The sequence below is a fragment of the Eubalaena glacialis genome, chromosome 6 (assembly GCF_028564815.1).
Source record: "Eubalaena glacialis isolate mEubGla1 chromosome 6, mEubGla1.1.hap2.+ XY, whole genome shotgun sequence".
Taxonomy (NCBI): Eukaryota; Metazoa; Chordata; class Mammalia; order Artiodactyla; family Balaenidae; genus Eubalaena; species Eubalaena glacialis.
This window is the reverse complement of record NC_083721.1, coordinates 42,682,747-42,702,056: the sequence shown is the minus strand read 5'-3', so window position 1 is coordinate 42,702,056 and position 19,310 is coordinate 42,682,747. Positions and strand designations below refer to the sequence as shown.

The window sequence follows — 19,310 nt, the reverse complement described above, 5'->3', positions numbered from 1 at the left end:
TGAACAAGGAAAGGGTTTGGTTTCTTTTTGTATATAGATATAGATACATATAAGTGGATGGTTCAAAAAATCTGGAAAGAAACCCATCATTTTCTATGTTTCCTACTGCTGACAATTTGAGAGAGCATTTGGCACTTGACTGTCACAAATCCAAATTAAATCATCAAGGCATAAATAGAAAACAATAAAAACAATTCAAAAGAAAATAAATATGTACTTTTCTTCAAAATTAAAACATTTTTTACATGGTAATACTTAAGGAAGCTAACAATTAAAAATGTGTAGTACTTAAAACAACTACAAACTTCATTTCCATATGCCTTTTAACAGATGAAAGGGAATAATACAATGAAAAGGTAGTAAATATGGCCAGATAGTTCGAGGTATGAACTCCTCTATTTTGCTTGCTTTTAAAGAAACAAAATACCTGTTACAGATTTCTTCTGTGTATAAAAATATCACAAGTCTTTTCTTTTGCGGCTATTTGTAAACAGAGCCACCATGTTCATTATGTTATTTCATTTGTTTTGCTTTTATGATAGTTTATGATCAATGGCTCTATGCTAGTTCATCATTTTGCGCTGAAGAATTTTGATTTAATCCATCAACTAATATCAAAAAGCAATTACAAAACAAAATATACCCACCCACCCATCCACTAAATGATAGGGGAAAATAAAGAGCTTTTCAATTCCATTTTAAGGCATTTGTACTCGTATCTGAGTGTCTTATTGGGCTTGGAATGTCCACCAGTATTTCCAGTGTTGACATCTGTCTGCAGAGTGACGCCACATCTTCCACAGCCACCACCTCCTTCCAGAAATAGCACTTTACACTGGGACTGGACTATTCTTTGATTGTGTTTCTAGAGCTTTAATACTGCTGATGATCTTCTTCTGTGGCCCAACCACAGTGACACCAACTTTTTTCATGTCACTGTAAAAAAAAGGAGAAAATTTCTGGTGAGAATCATGGTTTCCTGGATAGTATGTAAGTAGGAGATTTTCAATTAACAAAGCTTGTGCAATTATAGATCCCAATGCTTTAGACATAATTTTCTGATTTTTGCACCATTTGTGTATTATATCCTGACTATTCTACCTCTAGTGGAAGAATATAGATGGTACAGTGGGTTGAATAGTGTTCCCCTCAAAATTTCTGTCCATCTGGAACCTCACCATGTGACGTTATTGAGAAATAGGGTCTTTGCAAATGTAATTAAGAGAAGGGTCAAGATGAGATCATACTAGATTAGGATGGACTCTAAATCCAGTGAGACTATCCTTATTTGAGAAAGAGGACACACAGGGACACAGAGAAGAAGACCATGTAAAGATGGAGGCAGAGATTGCAGTTACTTTGCTGGGATCCATCAGAAACTGGAAGAAGTAAGGAAGGATTCCTTCTTTTGGACTTTGGAGCAAGCGTGGCATAGCCAATACCTTGATTTCCAACTTCTGGCTTCTAAACTGTGAACAAATAAATTTCTGTTGTTCAGGCCAGTAAGTTTGTGGTAATTTGTTATGGCAGCCCTAGGAAACTAATGCAGATGGTCACACATTCTTGTGGGGCATTACCTGTCTCCCTTAAATCTGGGCCAGTTTGGGGACTGCTTTGACGGACAGAATACGTTTGAAGTGACACTGTATCAGTTTCTGCACTCAGATCTTAAGATACTAACAGATTCCACCTCTTCTCTCCTGAGACACCCTCTCTAGGCCCCAGAGCTGCCATGTGACAAGTATGACTACCTTGAGACTATGATATCAAAGAGGTCATCTGTAAGCACTTGGTCTACAGACCCAGCTATAGGAAGCTTCTGCACCAAGGCAGACAAGAGTGGAACCATCTCAAGCCCTCCGGACTAGAGCAGATGCATGTTAGATGAATACCTAATTCAATACCAACACCAGAGCAGAAGACTCACCCTGCTGAGCTCTGCCCAAATTCATGACTCACGACGTTGTGTACACAATAAAATCGTTGTTGTTTTAGCCTTTTAGTTTTGAGGCAGTTTGTTGTACAGCCATAGAGAACTGGAACAATTTCTTTAAAATAGAAAGTTCTCTCAAAGTAGAAAAAAATGGCAAGGATATTTCTCTATTGATCAAAATTATTAAATTTAAAATAGTTAAAACTCAGAAACCAGGCATTAACATAAAGATTATAAGAACATATAGAATTTCATTTAGGGGGGGAAAAAAGACTTAGCGAAACATGTGCAAATGATTAATTAACTATTCTTGATTTAAGTAATTCATTCATACATTTCATCTCTTTCAGGTCTTTACTCAAACATCCCCCTCTTACGAGATTTCCCTGATCCTCCTATTTCATATCGTAAACCCTCTCTGCACTCATACCTGCACTTCCTATTTTCTTTTTTGTTTCATTTTCTTCCAAAGCATTTATCATCATCCAGCATATTGCCATTTTTTCCTGATTTATTTTCTTTACTCTCTATCTTGTCCCACAAGAAAGTGAATTCCATGTGAACAGGGATTCTTGTCAGTTTTGTACTCTGCTTATCAACCACACCCTGAACAATGACTCTCATTTAGCCGGGGCTCAACATGTACTTACTAAAGAGTGAATCGATAGTCCAAAATATGTTTATCTGGGGAAATTGATAGAGGATTAAGTGTCACTTGGCAAGGAGTGCTAGGCAAACTGAAAGTGGAAAGAAGGAAAAGTACACACATGCAAATACACGCACACACATAGATGGAGCCCCTTTATATTGAGCATTAAAAAAAGAATGAAAAATTGGGAATTCAACCTCACTGAATTGAACTAATTGATTTCTTAAGAAGTGAGTTCCCTGGGGCGGGGAGGGGCGGGGGGAGTGGTGGTGTTGGTAGTGGTGGGATGAACTGGGAAATTGGGATTGACATATATACACTAACTTGTATAAAATAGATAACTAATAAGAACCTGCTATATAAAAGTAAAATAAAATTCAAAAAAAAGGAGTTCCCAAGCAATAAAGGTGTGCAAGAAGACAATAGGTAACTACTTAAGAAGCAATTTACACATTATTTAAGCATCTGCTGCATAATAGTAATTAAGGCTCAGTTGCATTCCTATCACCTGAGCTGGGGATGAAATCCTGATGCCCTACAGGTTACCCCCCTGCTGCCATTCAAGGGTCTGATAAATTCTCTATGGACAACTTGTATTTTGCCTGAGGTCCTCTCTGATCACAGTCTTCAGCTACCTTGCTTCACCAAGAAGGCTAGTGGGGAGCTATGGTGACATCAAGCTTGCCGCCCTTTGTGTAACTGTGGATAATGAAACCTTCGCTTAGAGTAACGTAGTCTATATATGTTGACCCCTGCTTTTGAGAATGTGTGCTCTACAGGATTTTGATTCTTTTATAAGGATACCATGGATCTATCTTTAAAATGAACAACAAACATTTCCCTAGTCATCCTCAAACTATAACAAAGTCAGGTTATGAATCTAAGAGCTAGAAAACAGGACAGATATAAATGTATATAAATCAATAGATCCTCACTGTTTTTGTATGTCTTCTCTCATCTTTCTTCCAATTCTATATCATATTTTTTTATAACTTCCTGATTTTTTTCTCTGTCTCTTCAGTTTCCCCTTCTTTACAAGCTTAAAAAAGAAAATGTAATCATGGAAAGCAGAGAAAAAAAAATGCTCCAAGGTAATATACTAATTTCCTGAGCTCATTGAGAAATTTAAACATAGTAATATATGCTATGATGCCTGGCCCTTATTTCCCCTCTGGAACTGAAGCACCAATACCCTGGCCACTGGAAAAAATCAGATGCTGCAATTTCGCAGACCAGCTTGGGACAACTCTGAAGGGCCAGCCAAGCTCTAGGACTCTTGTTCCAGTAGGTAGGACTGAGTCTTCTCCTTCAGTCCAAGGCCCCCTTATCACTTCTTTATGGATGTATGTCCCAAGGGCACCTGAAGAAATCTTCTGCATAAAACTGTTTCAGATTCAGTGTCTGGGAACCCAACATAAGCAAGTAGATACATAATTTTGTTTATATTTGATGCAAAGGATTATACCGGAAAAGGGAATTACAGTAACTATCCCTTTAGGTTATGCCTTAACTTGAGTTTTTATGTACCCTCTACCTTCTTTTCCCCCTACCAAAATGTGTTCTACCCACCACCCTGCCAAGTCCAAAATCTCTCTAAACATCCAGCTGCTGTAGTCTCAGTAACACTCCCCATATGCTTATCTCGTTAGGACTACCCTATTCAGAAGAGCAGTGGAAAAGTTCAAGACTAAAGAGCAGCTCAAGATCGAGACCAGAGGTTAATAAGCTATCTGGTACTTCAAAGGCAAAAGGATAGGTGATGACACTTTGAAAATGGCATCCAAGGGTGCAGGATAATCACATGTAGCAATCAATCTGCCTCCTACTCATTCCACACACTTAATTCTCTCTCCAGTTTCTACAGTCACTCTTGCCCTTTCTCATTCTCTCTTTCCTTCTCACATTAACCTTCCTAAATCCATCCTAGGCTATGAAATAATATTTTTAAGAAATATGTTGACTGAATAAAACTGCACATTTTAAAAAAATTTTATTTGAAAATTAGATGACTTGAGTAGCTGGCCTAAAAATGAGATCCCTAAACTAATTGAAATAAGTTAATATTTATTTGAGTACGAAACTCTTGACCTTTTCCTATGATTGATAGTCTGGAGAGTAAAAAACAAATGTAATATCCTTTTTAAAGTATCTCTGTCTTATTCTAGGAGAATCTCTGGAGTTATTTGGTCAAGGGAATCATTTCTGAATTGACTCTGTAAGACACAAAGAAAATAGGGATTGGAAGGAATCAAATTCAAACAACAAACCTAAGACTGCAAAAGGAAGAATGAAATATCGAGTTAAATATTTTACAGCATTTAAGGTGAAAATGTTGCCTCACTAAATTTTTCCAAATTTTTAGTGTATTAAATATTTTTTAATTCTCGTTTTTATAATATAAACAAGGGTGGGTATGAGGTAGCGATTGCAGAGACCCAAGAAGTAAACAACTCTTTTCAAGGAGTTTTAGGTCAGTAAATGTTAATTCTACGTTGTCCCTGAATTGAGGAGAAAGGACAGAAGAAAGAACATTGAAATACAGAGAGATCTGAAACCATCTGGCTCAGTGTGAAGGGCAAAGCTAAAAGAGCCGAATCTCTTAGGAAAAATCAGTTTTCATTCATCATGAATGTACACTCACAGGTTGTTTAAACAATCATAACAATTAAGTGAAAATATTCTCACCAGCCAAAAAGAGCTTAGCATCCAATACTGTACTGTTGAGACAAATACATCCCTAACTTGGAAGTGTAACAAAGGCTGCCACTTTACATTTTTAAGCAAATAGCTTTCTGACCATAGTCATAGATTAGAATGTCTGACTATATTAAAATTGTGAGCTAGCAGTTAATCATATTAACAATGTTCTGCTTCATCCACTTCAATACAGTGTTCCATTATCTAAAAGCTCTGAGTGTTGATATTTTATTGAGAATAAACATTTGCCTTTGAAAATCTGGCAATGGTGTAGAAAATTTTAACTTTGTGCTTGTTCTTTGCTCTGCTTCTGTGCTCTGAAGCAGGTTTCTTGTATATCATAACCCAAACTGTTTACATTACTAAAATAAGAACTTATAAAAATATTTAAATGCATTAATATATCCTGGGACTGTGTCTGATCAAAATAACTACCATAGAAACCCAAAACACATTGTCGATTGGGTCAGAAGTCTATTCAACAGATACTACATTCTATTTTAAACAGGAATGCCAACACATATTAAGTAGACTAGTGTGAGTTTATTTTCTAAGAACAAATTCTCCTCTTCAATAGTAATATACCCTTGCTATAGATCCTTTTGTGATGTTTGTGTTTCTGAATGGGATGCTATACCATAAATGGTAAACTTCTTTACCCATTTGTTAGGCACTTGTATCTCTATTAATTACACTACACACCCCTTTTTGACATCTAATCTATAGCTCTCCAAAGTGATTTTGTTTAAATGATTGACAAGATGACAATGAAAGTCCTTAAATATTCAACAACGTTTAAATATTCAAATATTGGATATGACTTAAAGGAACTTGAGAGCACAAAAGGGTTTATTTAATGTAACAAAGACCAAAGATAGAAGATTTTGACTCAAAGATGGATACAGTTTCCAAACAGACCTTGCAAGCTACAAAATTGTGGACAACTTTTGATGTATCTGCCCCACACAAAACCTCTTTCTTTGGAGCAGTCCTTTATCTTACCCTCAGAAAAGGATCCCTAGCGTCAAGTTCATGCTGTCTCACTCTACCTCCTTTGAATAGAAATGATGAGCTCATGGCAAACATGACTTTGGAGAAGCCAGTCTATAAGCAAGACTGAGGCCATCAGAATGTCTCTCCGGGGGACTTAGAAGAAAGAGAGTTGGACCCTGGTCAGTTGAGTGGCATACCAAGGTTGTATGATCTAGGGTTGAGAGAGGCATTTTCAGCTATGTGCATGGGAAAACAGAAAAAGTCACTGTGTAGAAAAAGAAAAAATGATGCAGTCTCATTGGAAAGTGAAGTAAATTGTCTCTCGTTCACAGAGAGATGAAGAATATGGCTTTCAGTTTTTCACTTCCTGTTCCCAATTAGCATACCTGGTGAATGAGGATGAATTTTATGGATTATTCACTGTGTTCTCTTGATTCCTTATCAATCCCCTCTCCTTAAGGCCATGGGTTTCTCATATCAAAGAATTCCTATTACCAAAGGATCCCTATTGTACCACAGGACCGCTGTCTAAGATGTATAGCATATTATACTTGATTATTACCGGCTTTTAACACATGAAATCATAAATTAATACTAATTAATATATATTAATTATGCATATTCTCTCTTCTAAACTGACCATAAGCTTTTTTAAGGAAAACCATGTCTTAAACCTATTTATAACTTTATTTTCTAGCATGAGGTCACTCAGTAATAGATGATGGTATGTTTATTTAATAGCTATGAGAACTACTTTTAGACTTTAGCATGTTTCCCTATATACGAGGTTATCCACTTAGTTCGCAATTTTCCATTTCCATAGAGGTTAGGCTTTGTTAAAAATAACAGAGAATCACAAATGCGGGGATATACAAATCATCGTGCCATATCTGCTTATGTTTTAAATTAGGGGCTTGGGTCCTTTGGGGCCGGGTGTGGCTATGTATCTGTTGGCCTATCTGAAGGAGATCATAGTTCAATGAAGACACCTATTGTGGGGATCTAGCATGAGAGAGGAAGGCACATCAACACACCTCAATCTAGAAGGTGTCCTTGACAAAGACCCAGGATCCAGCTCAGTGGTTACAGGAGAAAGTTAAGTACCTCAAAGATTCATCTAGTATTTATAATACATTAATCCTAAACACATATGTCCACTAGAAAGTTCAGTCAAAACTTATTCTTACTCCGTGGAAATCTTGGCTATGGTGTCACAAGAACTGTATTCTACGCCTGTGAAGATTTCCTTGCAGTGCACTGTCCGGACACCGTTAAGCCAGTCACCTGTCGTGCGGAAGGTAGTAATGTCGACGTTGCTTTGGTCCAGAAGAAGGTTTGATGGCCTGCAAGAAAAGAAAATACCAATGAGAGAGAGATCAGGAGTCAGCAGAGTTGCTGCGTGTCAAAATTCGACACCAACATCAGCAGGAACTTCCAGACTTCGTGTAGCGTTCCTGTTTATTTGTGAAATTTATCTGCCATGAAGTCTTCATCTGCTCAAGCTGGCAGCTTGCAAGAATACTGTGTAATCATCTTGTCTCAGTGCTCCCCTTCTGCACCCACGACTGCTTTTTAAATTACTGAAACTTTGCCAGTGAAAAGCATAAATATATCCATACATACTTTTATAATTTAATTTGTTTAACCATTAGCAAAGATGGTGATAATTTAGGTTACAGTTATAGCTGACACAACACACTGAATACTCCTCTGTCTGCTTTGGTGGATGGATTTGGTTTCCAACATTAAATCCTGCCTACTGGATGTTCATCTGTAGACACTGTGCAGGTTGCTGTCTAAGGGACAGTTTGAAAAACCTGGACTATACTTACAGCAGGACATAAAGTCAGCACAGACTTAAATAATGTCACAATGTCATTAAAAATAAAAATTACAAAAAGAATAGAAAAAAGTAGCTGAGTAACAATAAGTGAAATTCTCACAAATATGACAACATCAAATAGATTTATAATATATATACAGAGGTAGATGATAGATAGATAGATAGATAGACATTGTGACTATGACTTTTATTGCACAATATAATCAGCATTAACAAGAACTTTTAGGATTGCTTTATATAATTACAGGTCTTACTATAGATCTATGACCAGCTGCAAGATCTGGTGAATCAAAGGAACAAAAGAAATGGAGGAAACCATATTTTCATCCCTGAAGAACCAAGAGAAGCATCCTATTGGTAAACTGCCTGGGTTGCCTTTTCAGCTCTCAGTGGCCTCTTTGACTGTCCTTTGACTCATAAGCCTGGAACCAGTCACCAGGTGGACACTTGATTGTCCTTCACTTTATTCTTTCCTCTTAGGATGGGAGCTTGAGTAAATAGTAGTTACGAAGGCCTTTGCTTTGAGATGAATAATAATAGTAACAACAACAACAGCAATAAGGATTATATTGAACATTTATGAGCACTTACAATATGCCAATATGAAGCATAACACACAGATATGAAGGACTTTAATCCTTACATTAGTTAGGCACTGATGCTATGCCCCTATAATATATGTGGAAACTAAAACTAAAATTAAGCGACAAATCAGAGTTCTGCCCACATTTAAAAGGAATTTTTAATTGGGAGATTTCCATTGCTATTTTTAAAATTTTTTATTGGAGTATAGTTGATTTACAATGTTGTGTTAGTTTCTGCTGTACAGCAAAGTGAATCAGTTGTACATTTACATATATCCACTCTTTTTTAGATTCTTTTCCCATATAGGTCATTACAGAGTATTGAATAGAGTTCCCTGTGCTATACAGTAGGTCCTTATTAGTCATCTATTTTATATATAGTAGTGTATACATGTCAATCCCAATCTCCCAGTTTATTCCTCTGCCCCCCCCCCGCCCCCGGTGACCATAAGATTGCTTTCTACATCTGTGACTCTATTTCTGTTTTATAAATAAGTTCATTTGTACCATTTTTTAAGATTCCACATATAAGTGATATACAAATGGCCAAAAAGCACATGAAAAGATGATTCACTAATTATTAAAGAAATGCAAATCAAAGTTACCACCTCACACTGGTCAGAATGGCCATCACCAAAAAACCTACAAACAATAAATGCTGGAGATGGTGTGGAGAAAAGGGAACCCTCCTACACTGTTGGTGGGAATGTAAATTGGTACAGCCACTATGGAAAACAGTATGAAGGTTCCTTAAAAAACTAAAAATAGAGCTACCATATGATCCAGCAATCCCATTCCTGGGCATATATCTGGAGAAAACCATAATTAAAAAAGACACATGCACCCCAATGTTCATTGCAACACTATTTACAATAACCAGGACATGGAAGCAACCTAAATGTCCATCAACAGAGGAATGGATAAAGAAGATGTGGTACGTATATACAATGGAATATTACTCAGCCATAAAAAAGAACGAAATAATGCCATTTGCAGCAACATGGCTGGACCTAGAGACTGTCATACTGAGTGAAGTAAGTCAGACAGAGAAAGATAAATATCATATGCTATCACTTATATGTGGAATTTCCAATACTATTGATGATATTTCTCCAACTCACTCCCTAATATACAAGACACGCTTTAAGTGTGAGGTTAAGATTCTGAAATCTGAACAAGCATGCCCTGAACCTGTGTGCTGTTGTTGGGAATACAAGAGAGGATTGTAAATTCATTTGGATTTTGATGGGGAGACATTAAATTTATCTGATAAAAATAAAATTTTAATTAGTTAAAAATAAGTTTAACTATTTATTTGATAAAAATGAAAATTTAACACAGTTTTAGTGCTCAGCTTAAGAAAACACTGAGAACATGACAGTTTGGTTCTGCCTATATTTGCATGCTCTGTGGAAAATATAGATTAATAACTAGTTCCCTCCCTGTCAAGATTTGTGAAGTGGAGACAGCTGAATGTGGAGCACTTTTCAAACTTCTTTCCATTAGACTAAATTCAACTGCTTCAATCCTCTCTATCTCAAGTGTTTGAATTATAAATTAAAAATTAAAATTATGGAGTTTGTAATTTGTATTATGTGTTACGGTTTAGTTTTAACTAATCCTCACAGGTTATCTAAGAGAAAGAAAGAAACAGAAATTAGGTACTATTTTACAAAGCATTAATTTTATTTCCTTTAGGAATACCTAGAACATCATAAAATATAAATATAGCATTTTATACGTTATTCTCTTCTGGAACATATACATAAATAATTTTCTATGATTCTTTAAATTACCCACCTGAAAAAGAAAAAAAAGTTTATTTTTTAAATCATTGAAAATGTCTTGCTTATGTTTTTTTCCTAAGAACTTGAGGAATTACAGATATAGATATACAACCCGGGGTCCAAAACGTATACAATATTCTTGGGTTGTTTTGTATGACCATCATGAATGACATAGCCTTGGTCATTGGCCAACATTAGATATAACATTGGATCCATTGGATAAGATCGGTAAACAAAATTGATAGGAGTAGCATTACATCAGATGTGAGAAAATTTTATAAGAAAAATGAAGTGAGACCTAGAAAGGAGACAATAAAGTACTAGGCTATCTACAGGCTTGCAAGCAAACACACATACACACACACTCACACCCCACAGCTTGAATTGCTACAGCAGCTGAAGCACAGAATCTAATGTCGACTCTTGTCGACTCTTGCTCCCATGGATAGCAATACTTTCTTATTTATAGGTTTGTGGGTATGAAGAATCAAACCCCAGGACATTTATTCAGAATATTTATGAAGTATGCCTAATAGCAAAATGCAGAATTTTCCCCTCTCAATTCAAAATGGTTTGCATTTTTAAACTCAACAGTATAGTCAGACTCAACAAGAATTTAGAGAAAATTAGTATAAACAAATTGAAATAAAACAGGATGTGCGGATTAAGGATTAGAGTGACCCCAACCGAGTCTTTCTGTTTATTACTTGGATCAAAGTATAAGGAAGACAAAGAAGGACCTAACTTTAATGCCAGTGACCTCGGAATAACCAGCCCTGCAAAGTATCATTTTTCCACTTCCAGGATTTCTCTGGGGAATTCAAATAAAAATTGGTTCCTTTCCTCCTCCGAGAGGACATCTGGTGAGTTTATCAATGGATAGGAATTTGTCTCTCACTGTGAAGAGCCTGTGATGTCTCTTCATGCACACCAGGGGAATGTGGGCTTTTTGAGCAGCTGCAGGCATTGGCGTTTTTTTAGACCCAGCCCCAGACATTGGGTCTGAAGGGGAAATTTATAGGCTGGGTGATGTGCACCGTGAGCTCACACTTTTACTAGACAAATTAGATAGGTTTCAATCCGTGCAGCTGTAAACGATGTCCTGCAGAGTTCCACCTGATCTTTTACAGCTTTTCATAAATCAGTACCTACTGGCCACAGACTGCAGTCATTAAAAAGAAATCATGGAAATTACATGTTTGCTCAGGGGAAACAAAAAATAACTTTCTTCCCTTTCTTCCTCTCTCCTTGTATTTAGGTTTGTGAATTATTCTTTTGTGGATTTTCATACTGCTGCATTAAAGAGGTACACATATATTTTTTTTCCCATCAACTCCTATTTTATCTGTAAATGGTCATACCAACTAGCACCAGATACTTGGGAACAAATGTCAATAAATAACTGCTAGTCCCAAGAATATCTTCTCATAATGATCTTATTTCAATACTGCACTAGGATTCTAAACTCTAAAATTGAATGTTAAGTTACTCTTTTATAACATAAAAAGACTCCTCTGGGTTTACAGAGGGCTTTATTATTTATGTATTAAAAATACTGATTAATACACATTTCTTGAATGAATAAGTAGACGCCTACTGAGTCTAGAAGTAAATATTAATAATATTGGAGGTGTATTCTATACCACTATAATTACCTGCTTTTTGTCTGTGGTTGTGAATAGTTTCAGGGACCATATTAAAACTTAAGGGTAATTTCTCAAAGGCAAAATGTTAATTATATATACCTTTATTATTGCCTGATATATAAAATAGTAATATACTTTTTCAATACCTTTTATAATTTATTGTTAACATTTTAATTTCAAATGGTGTCATTACATTTCAAGGGGAAAATTTTGTACTTGGCAATTTTTTAGATGCAAATTTATGATCATCTTGATTTTTTTTATCTCTAAAGTTAGAAATTCCAGATAGGAATAAACGAATTTAACTTGTCATCAGTAACTAAAAATAATTTTAAGTATATATAGTTCCCAACAGGAGACTAGTATATAAATAACACATTAAGGAGGAGTAAAGTCATTGTGTTTACTTCGATCGTCTCTAGACTTTAAGGACAAAAATCTTAGCAGTTATAGCTATTACATCTGGTTTAATTTCTCCCAGTGGTAAAATTACCTGCTTTGATTTTTAAGATTAAAAAAAAAGAGATCACCTGGGTATTTGAAATATTTGCTTCCCTCTAAAAGGTTCTGTATCATATTTGTTCATGAGGAAAGTCACCCTGTCAGTTTCAGAATTGGAGGTCAAATTCATTTTGAGAAACAGATTGTTTTTTGGTCATCAGACTTCTCTTAAAGGATATAATATTTGTCAAAACAGCAGTTATTCTCAAAAAGAATTATATTTTGTTCTTTTAGAGATGAGAAGTATTTTATTAATGCTAATTTAGTGCCATTAACAGGTAAAAATTACAAGTACTGCTTATTTTTGTTCCTATTTATTCTGCAACTTAATAAACATAAATCTCTACAAGTTAGCAATCAATGCAATGGAACAATATATTTAAAATCATTTCAACTAAATTAACTAAGTATAATTGGGTCTTCAGAATCTTAGTCTAAATATTTTAAATATATTGCTTAAGTCTTTATACCATAAATTCCTTTACCTTCACTTTAGAACCTTATTCCAAATAAATTGAATGTATTATTTAATTCTTTATGGCAAAAATTTGTATTCTATAAATTTACAATAGTCTTGAAGAATCCAATGCCCTGGCATGTGAAAATTTTGTGAATTTAAAGAACAAGTCTATTTCATTTTATATACATAAATATCCAAAAAAGAAAAAGGCACCTTACTGCCTGAATAGAAATGAATTAATTCATCTGTTATTTTTCTCTATTTTTAGTCTTTTAAAATTTTTAATTTAACTACATTCATGAAAGTAATTTAATCAATTTATTTAAATCCAAGAGATATATTTTATACATAATATAAAGCTAATTGTCTATTATATAATACATAAATATATGTAATAAATAATCATACTATAGGTATTATATAAATGTATATTATATAAAACTAATCTTCAAAATAGTTTCTTTTACAAATGAATTTTGCTGGCTTCTCTGGTGGCGCAGTGGTTAAGAATCTGCCTGACAATGCAGGGGACATGGGTTCGAGTCCTGGTGCAGGAACACCCCACATGCCACAGAGTAACTAAGCCCATGAGCCACGACTACTGAGCCTGTGCTGTAGAGCGTGGGAGCCACAACTACTGAAGCCTGCACACCTAGAGCCCATGCTCCGCAACAAGAGAAGCCACCGCAATGAGAAGCCCGTGCAAGGCAACAAAGAGCAGCCCCCTCTCGCCGCAACCAGAGAAAGCCTGTGCGCAGCAACGAAGACCCAATGCAGCCAAAAATAAATAAAATAAAATAAAATAAATTAATTTAAAAAATAAAATAAAAATGAATTTTGTTTATTTTTTAATTTGTATAACAAAAACATGTTGTGTAGTAGAGAAAATTTATCATTCTAAGGCCATTTTCTATTTATTTTTCTAGCAATATTTTCTATCAAGAATATCTTTAAGAAAAATTTCTCCAATTCTTACCAAAAGGAAGGGAGCTTTACTTTTTACCCTTTTATACATGTGTATTATGACTATATTTTTCATTTTTTCTGAATTTCTCAAAAGCATTATTTTCACATTGCCTTTTCCTTTTCATCATCCAATTATAACTAAATCTCTTAAAATTTCATATCTCATCTATCACTCTAAAAGAATCAAAATAGTTATCTAAAGAGAATTCAATGTCCTTCTCGTTGCTTATTGAGTGGCTTTTTTCCTCGGTTGTCTTTTTTTGCCTACGCTTTTGCACCTTTTGATAATACAGTTCATTCTATCCACTTTTGGAAAATTCCTTGGGCTGTGGTTTCTGTAATGGTTGAAGTCTCATTCCTAACTCTGGCTGTTCCTGTTTCTACCTACCATTTCATATTCTTCCGCTCTGTAATTGGTACCGTTCTCCAAAGCTCTAAACAGAGACCATTTTCTTTCTCTCTGGGTGGAAATGTATGCAGTGGGTTAATGTTCTGAGATAATAATTAATGTTGCATACATTTTTCCTTCTAGGATTGCCACCTACTGGCTTGATTGGCTCTGTAGTCCCCTTATAAGGAGCTTGAAATCTCCATAAGCTACCACCACACCCTGTTACACACTGTAGAAGCATTCACTCATTTCAATCAGCTTCTTGGCTCTTGTAGATTTTTGAGGTCATGACTTCTGCACTAAGGGACTGAGGCATTTAGATGCTTCAGAAACACTCCTGGCCACAGGCAGCACAGAAGCAGCAAGGAGAAGTTCAAAAGTTCAGTCTGAGAGATTGGGGGAGGGGGGTGTGTCTCAGTGTCAACCTATGTGGACAAACACCCTCCACTCTTCACTGACTAAAGTCTCCCTATAATCCATGGGATATGAGAGCTTTAACTAGAAATTAAATTATTATTAGGAGAATACAGATGGATATATCGATACTTGTGGTGAAAATCAGCATGACTAGACCAAGATTTGTACCTTCTAAATACATTTCTAATGGTGTTTTTTAAAATTATGTTTGCAGAGAGAAGGCTCCAAATTGGATGCCTAGCTTTAATCTCTCCCCCAGCTTGAGATGTAAATTTCCACCTTCTTGCGGGACTCACTCTCATTGTGTCCAAAATGCTCATTTGCCTCAGAGAGCTGTTCTTCCTTCTGCCCTTCCTACCTCTGTCAGTGGGAGTACTGTTCTCAGAGTCCTCCTTTTTCACCCAGAAGTACTCTCTGATACTCTCTCTGTCACTCTGCACATCTCACCAGTTACCATGTCTTATAATACTTCATTACAACTTTTTGAATTCACACCTTTTCTTTTTATTTTCTCTGCTCTACCCTAGCATAAGTTCTTCCCAAGACTACTGAAATCACTTCCCTACTCCTTATCATGAACTATTCCCTTCCAGCTATTCTAGGTATAGCTGCAGAGAACTATTCCACAGGCACAATGTAATATATCATTTAAGCATCTTCAATGGCTCTTCTGTTCCTCATGGACAAAAGTCCAGATTTCTAGAGATGACATTAAATCTTCCATTATCTGGTGAAATCATCTATCAGGCTCTTTTCTCATAATTTCCTTTCTTATGCTGTATTATAGCAGAAATGTATTATACAATGTAAATGGAAGTATCCTAAGTTTTTGTGTGTTTTACTTTTTTGTACAGTGTTCCCCTAGCCTGGTATGATCTTACCTTGTTATCTGCTGGTAGAAATTTCATCCATCATCCAAAAGTCACTTCTCTGCAACTGCCAGATAACCTGAAAGCTAAAAGTAAGCTCATCCTTCCTTCATGATTCCTAAAACCTTGTCTTCTTGCTCTAATAATTACATATTCTGAGGGATATTACAGTTGACTTTGAACAACACAGGGGTTAATGTATAGTCGGCCCTCCCTATTCTTATCTCTTATCTGAGGTTCCTCGGCATCCTCAGATTCAACCAACCACAAACCCTGTAGTAGCGTAGTATTTTCTATTCAAAGATATCTGTCTATAAGTGGACCCATACAATTCAAACCCATGTTGTTCAAGGATCAATTGTATAGTATTTCTGAACTTTTCTTTTCCTCCTATTTTCAAAGGCAAGCTGTTGCAGTCGAAGGCTGTGTCTCTTTACCTATATAAGCACCACAGGGCCTAGTATAATGCCTCACACAAAGTAACTGCTAAACAAACATTTGTATCTTCATATTCATATAGCCAAAACTTCAAATTTATTCATGGCTCCTCCAATTACTCTACTTTTAGGAAAATAAATCAATTACCAGAAAACAAACATAACATAAAATTTAATATAACTTCCCTTCCCTTCTTACCACTTCTTACAACATACAAGTAAGTTTTTAATCTGGTACACCCTGACCATCTGCTTAAACACCTTCCCCACTTCCAGCAGTGATATTCACAAAGACACTCTCACTGTAAGATTCTTTGGAAATGTTTCTGTGATGAATCATCAACTCTAAGGAAGGCTGAAGAGTAAAATAATGCATTATAGAAAGATTTCTGTAACAGTATATGAAATAAAATTTGCCATAAAACTAACTAGACACAGGCAGACTCTGGAAAACAACATCCCTATAAAAAATAATAGAATGATGTTGTTTTTCCTAAAGGACTTTATAGGCATAATTCTATACATTGATCTAAATAACTAAGTCATTGAGAAATTCGAATCCTTGGTGCCGTCCACAAACTCAGATTGAGACAGTCTCCAAGTGTGTTGAGGAGACTGTTTCTGGAGTTGAGTTGACAGAAAGGGAAACATGAGATTTGCTTAGGAGAAAATTTTAAGCTTTTACCATTATGACTAATGTCTGCAGAAATCTGTATAATGAATAGGAATAAAATTAGAATATTTTTCTAAAAATTGTATGTCTGTTGAAATGGAAATTTATTATTATTCCAGTAAATATGTATTCATGTGCTTAACAGATATGTATTGAATTTCCAGTATCAACCTGGTAATACAAAGGCAGCATGGCATCTGATCTCATAGGGCTGAGTTAATTGGAGGAAGGGATACATAAAAAGAAAATGCACACAACTGAATTAAAATTATGATGACGAACGAGCACATAGTGGCCCATGAAAGAATAATGGTGTTGACCTTTTAATCATGTTGCCAGAGAATGCCTCAATTAAGACAAGATGTAGAAGCTGCTTTCTAAGGGAACATGAATGCAAAGAAGAATCTTAAGACAAAGAGAACAGCATGTGCTACTGTCCTCATGTCTGAAATGCTTTGACTTTCTGAAGGAACTTGAGGTTGGTCACTGAGGCTAGAGTGCTATTTAAGTGAAAGTAGCACAGGTTGAAAGGTGGAAATTCCTCTCCCCCAACAAAGCAGTTGCGTAAATCAAATAGTGTCACATCTCTGCTTTAAATGTCTTAATGGGTTCCTCATGCATTTCAAAAAATTCCAAAGTTTTCACCATGACCTGGGTAGCCTCAAGTGTTCTGGCTTCTGTTTGCCTTCTTGTGACAGACTCTTCCTTTCCCTACTGCTCTTCGGTTATGTTGTTGTCCCTCTGCCACTTCCTAGAACTCTCCAGACTCATCTGCAGTTTCTTTTTCTTATGCCAAGATCCTTTTTTTAAAAATTTTTTCATGGAGGGGATGGTTCTTTATAAATCTGGCTTGGACTTCCCTGGTGGTCCACTGGTTAAGACTCAGTGGTCCCAATACAGGTTCAATCCCTGGTTGGGGAAATAAGATCCCACATGCTTCATAGCACAGCCAAAAAAAAAAAAAAAAAAAAAAAATCTGGCTCTTTTCCTTTTTTTAGTTCTTAGCTCAAATATCACCTCCTCAGAGGGCTTTTCCCCCAACCACCCTTTAATAATCTATCACAACCTTTTATTTATTTCCCTCCTATAATCTGTGCTTGTCTATTATCTACTGTACATCTTCTGTAATGTAAGCTCCAGGATGGTAGGGACCATATTTGTCTTCATCACTGTACTCCAGCATCTGCACATGCCTAGCGCATAGTAGCTTAGCATATAATAAATAGTTGTTGAAAAAATGAAGAAATGAATATTTGAATAAAAGAAATGACATTGGAGGAGCAGGGCTATTGAAACAATCAAAAAGAATGTAGATTTTTTTCCTAAGTATAATGTAAGTTCAAAATTTGTTATAAAGAGGCAACTGAAATTATATTATATGTATATAATTTATCAATATATTTTTATCAATATATAATTTATCAATACATATATTGATAGGAAAATTCTGAAGGCTCTGTGACAAGATGCTTAGCGTGGGACAAGAATGGAAGCAGGGGACACATCAGGAGGCTACTGCAGTGGTCTAGATCAGAACGGAAAAAGTCATAGGAGTTTGCAGTGAAAAGGGAGAGAAATGGATCATGTTGACCCAGTAATCACCTGGATCAAAGTGTGGAGAGCAAGAAAGAGGTACCAAGACTGGCTATAATCCTGAATGGGTAAATGAATAGGTGCTGGTGTATTCAACCAAATTTGGAAGGCAGTGGAAGGATGAGGCTATCAGGAGAAAATAAAAAGGTAAAATTTGAATATTAAGTTTTGAGATGTGTGTGAGACTCTTATTGGAGAAGTTTGGCTGTGAAGGGTGATAAAAAAATAAGGAAGTAGTTGGCAGAGATGTGGGGTTAGCAGAGATGATGTTGACAAATAACATCTTCTAAATTTCCTTGATGATAAAAATCCCCTGGAGTTTTTATCAAATGTCCAAATTCCATTTCCCTTTCCTGCAGATTCCAAATTAGTAGCTTGGGTTAGACCTTGACATTTGTGCATTTAATAAGTTCTCCTGATGATTCTTGTATTAGGGAAATTTGAGAAACAATGTAATAATAGAACATATTTTTATGGCAATAATCTTGCAGAAATAAAGAGCCTGCATATGCAGGAGAGAGAGAAAGAGCCTGGGTATGCAGGGGAGAGAGCGAGAGAGAAAGAGAGAAAGGATTTGCCTCTGACATTGAAAGGACACTTCCTCTCTTCTAATTCAAGGTAAGAAGAACTTTCCTCTCTTGTAATTAGAGGAAAAAAGAACAAGATGGATGGGTGCAGGCGCCAGTTTGTTTTTGTTTTGCTGCTGGAATTTCCCATCTGATGGCTTGTATTTTCTCAATAAAGCATGTGGCAAGGGCATCACTGGAAAATTAAAGGGGAAAGGGAATGAGTTTAATCAGTTATGAAAAAGAATAGAATAATCGTTGTCAAAAGTGGGAAAGCAAATTTTCTAAAGAAAAATAAGATGTCT

At 35.8% G+C, this 19,310-nt stretch overlaps 1 protein-coding gene across 2 annotated transcripts in view; it reads right to left on the bottom strand.

The window, feature by feature from the left end:
• Positions 1–830: 830 nt before the first annotated feature.
• EPHA3 (EPH receptor A3) overlaps positions 831–19,310 on the bottom strand; it is a 359,795-nt gene continuing 341,315 nt past the window's right edge. For both annotated transcript variants that reach the window (XM_061192991.1, XM_061192992.1), the window contains exons 16-17: positions 7,460–7,615; positions 831–936 (exon numbers count right to left, since the gene is read on the bottom strand). In XM_061192991.1, coding sequence (XP_061048974.1) covers positions 831–936; positions 7,460–7,615 — 262 coding nt within the window. The remainder of the gene's footprint in view (positions 937–7,459; positions 7,616–19,310) is intronic.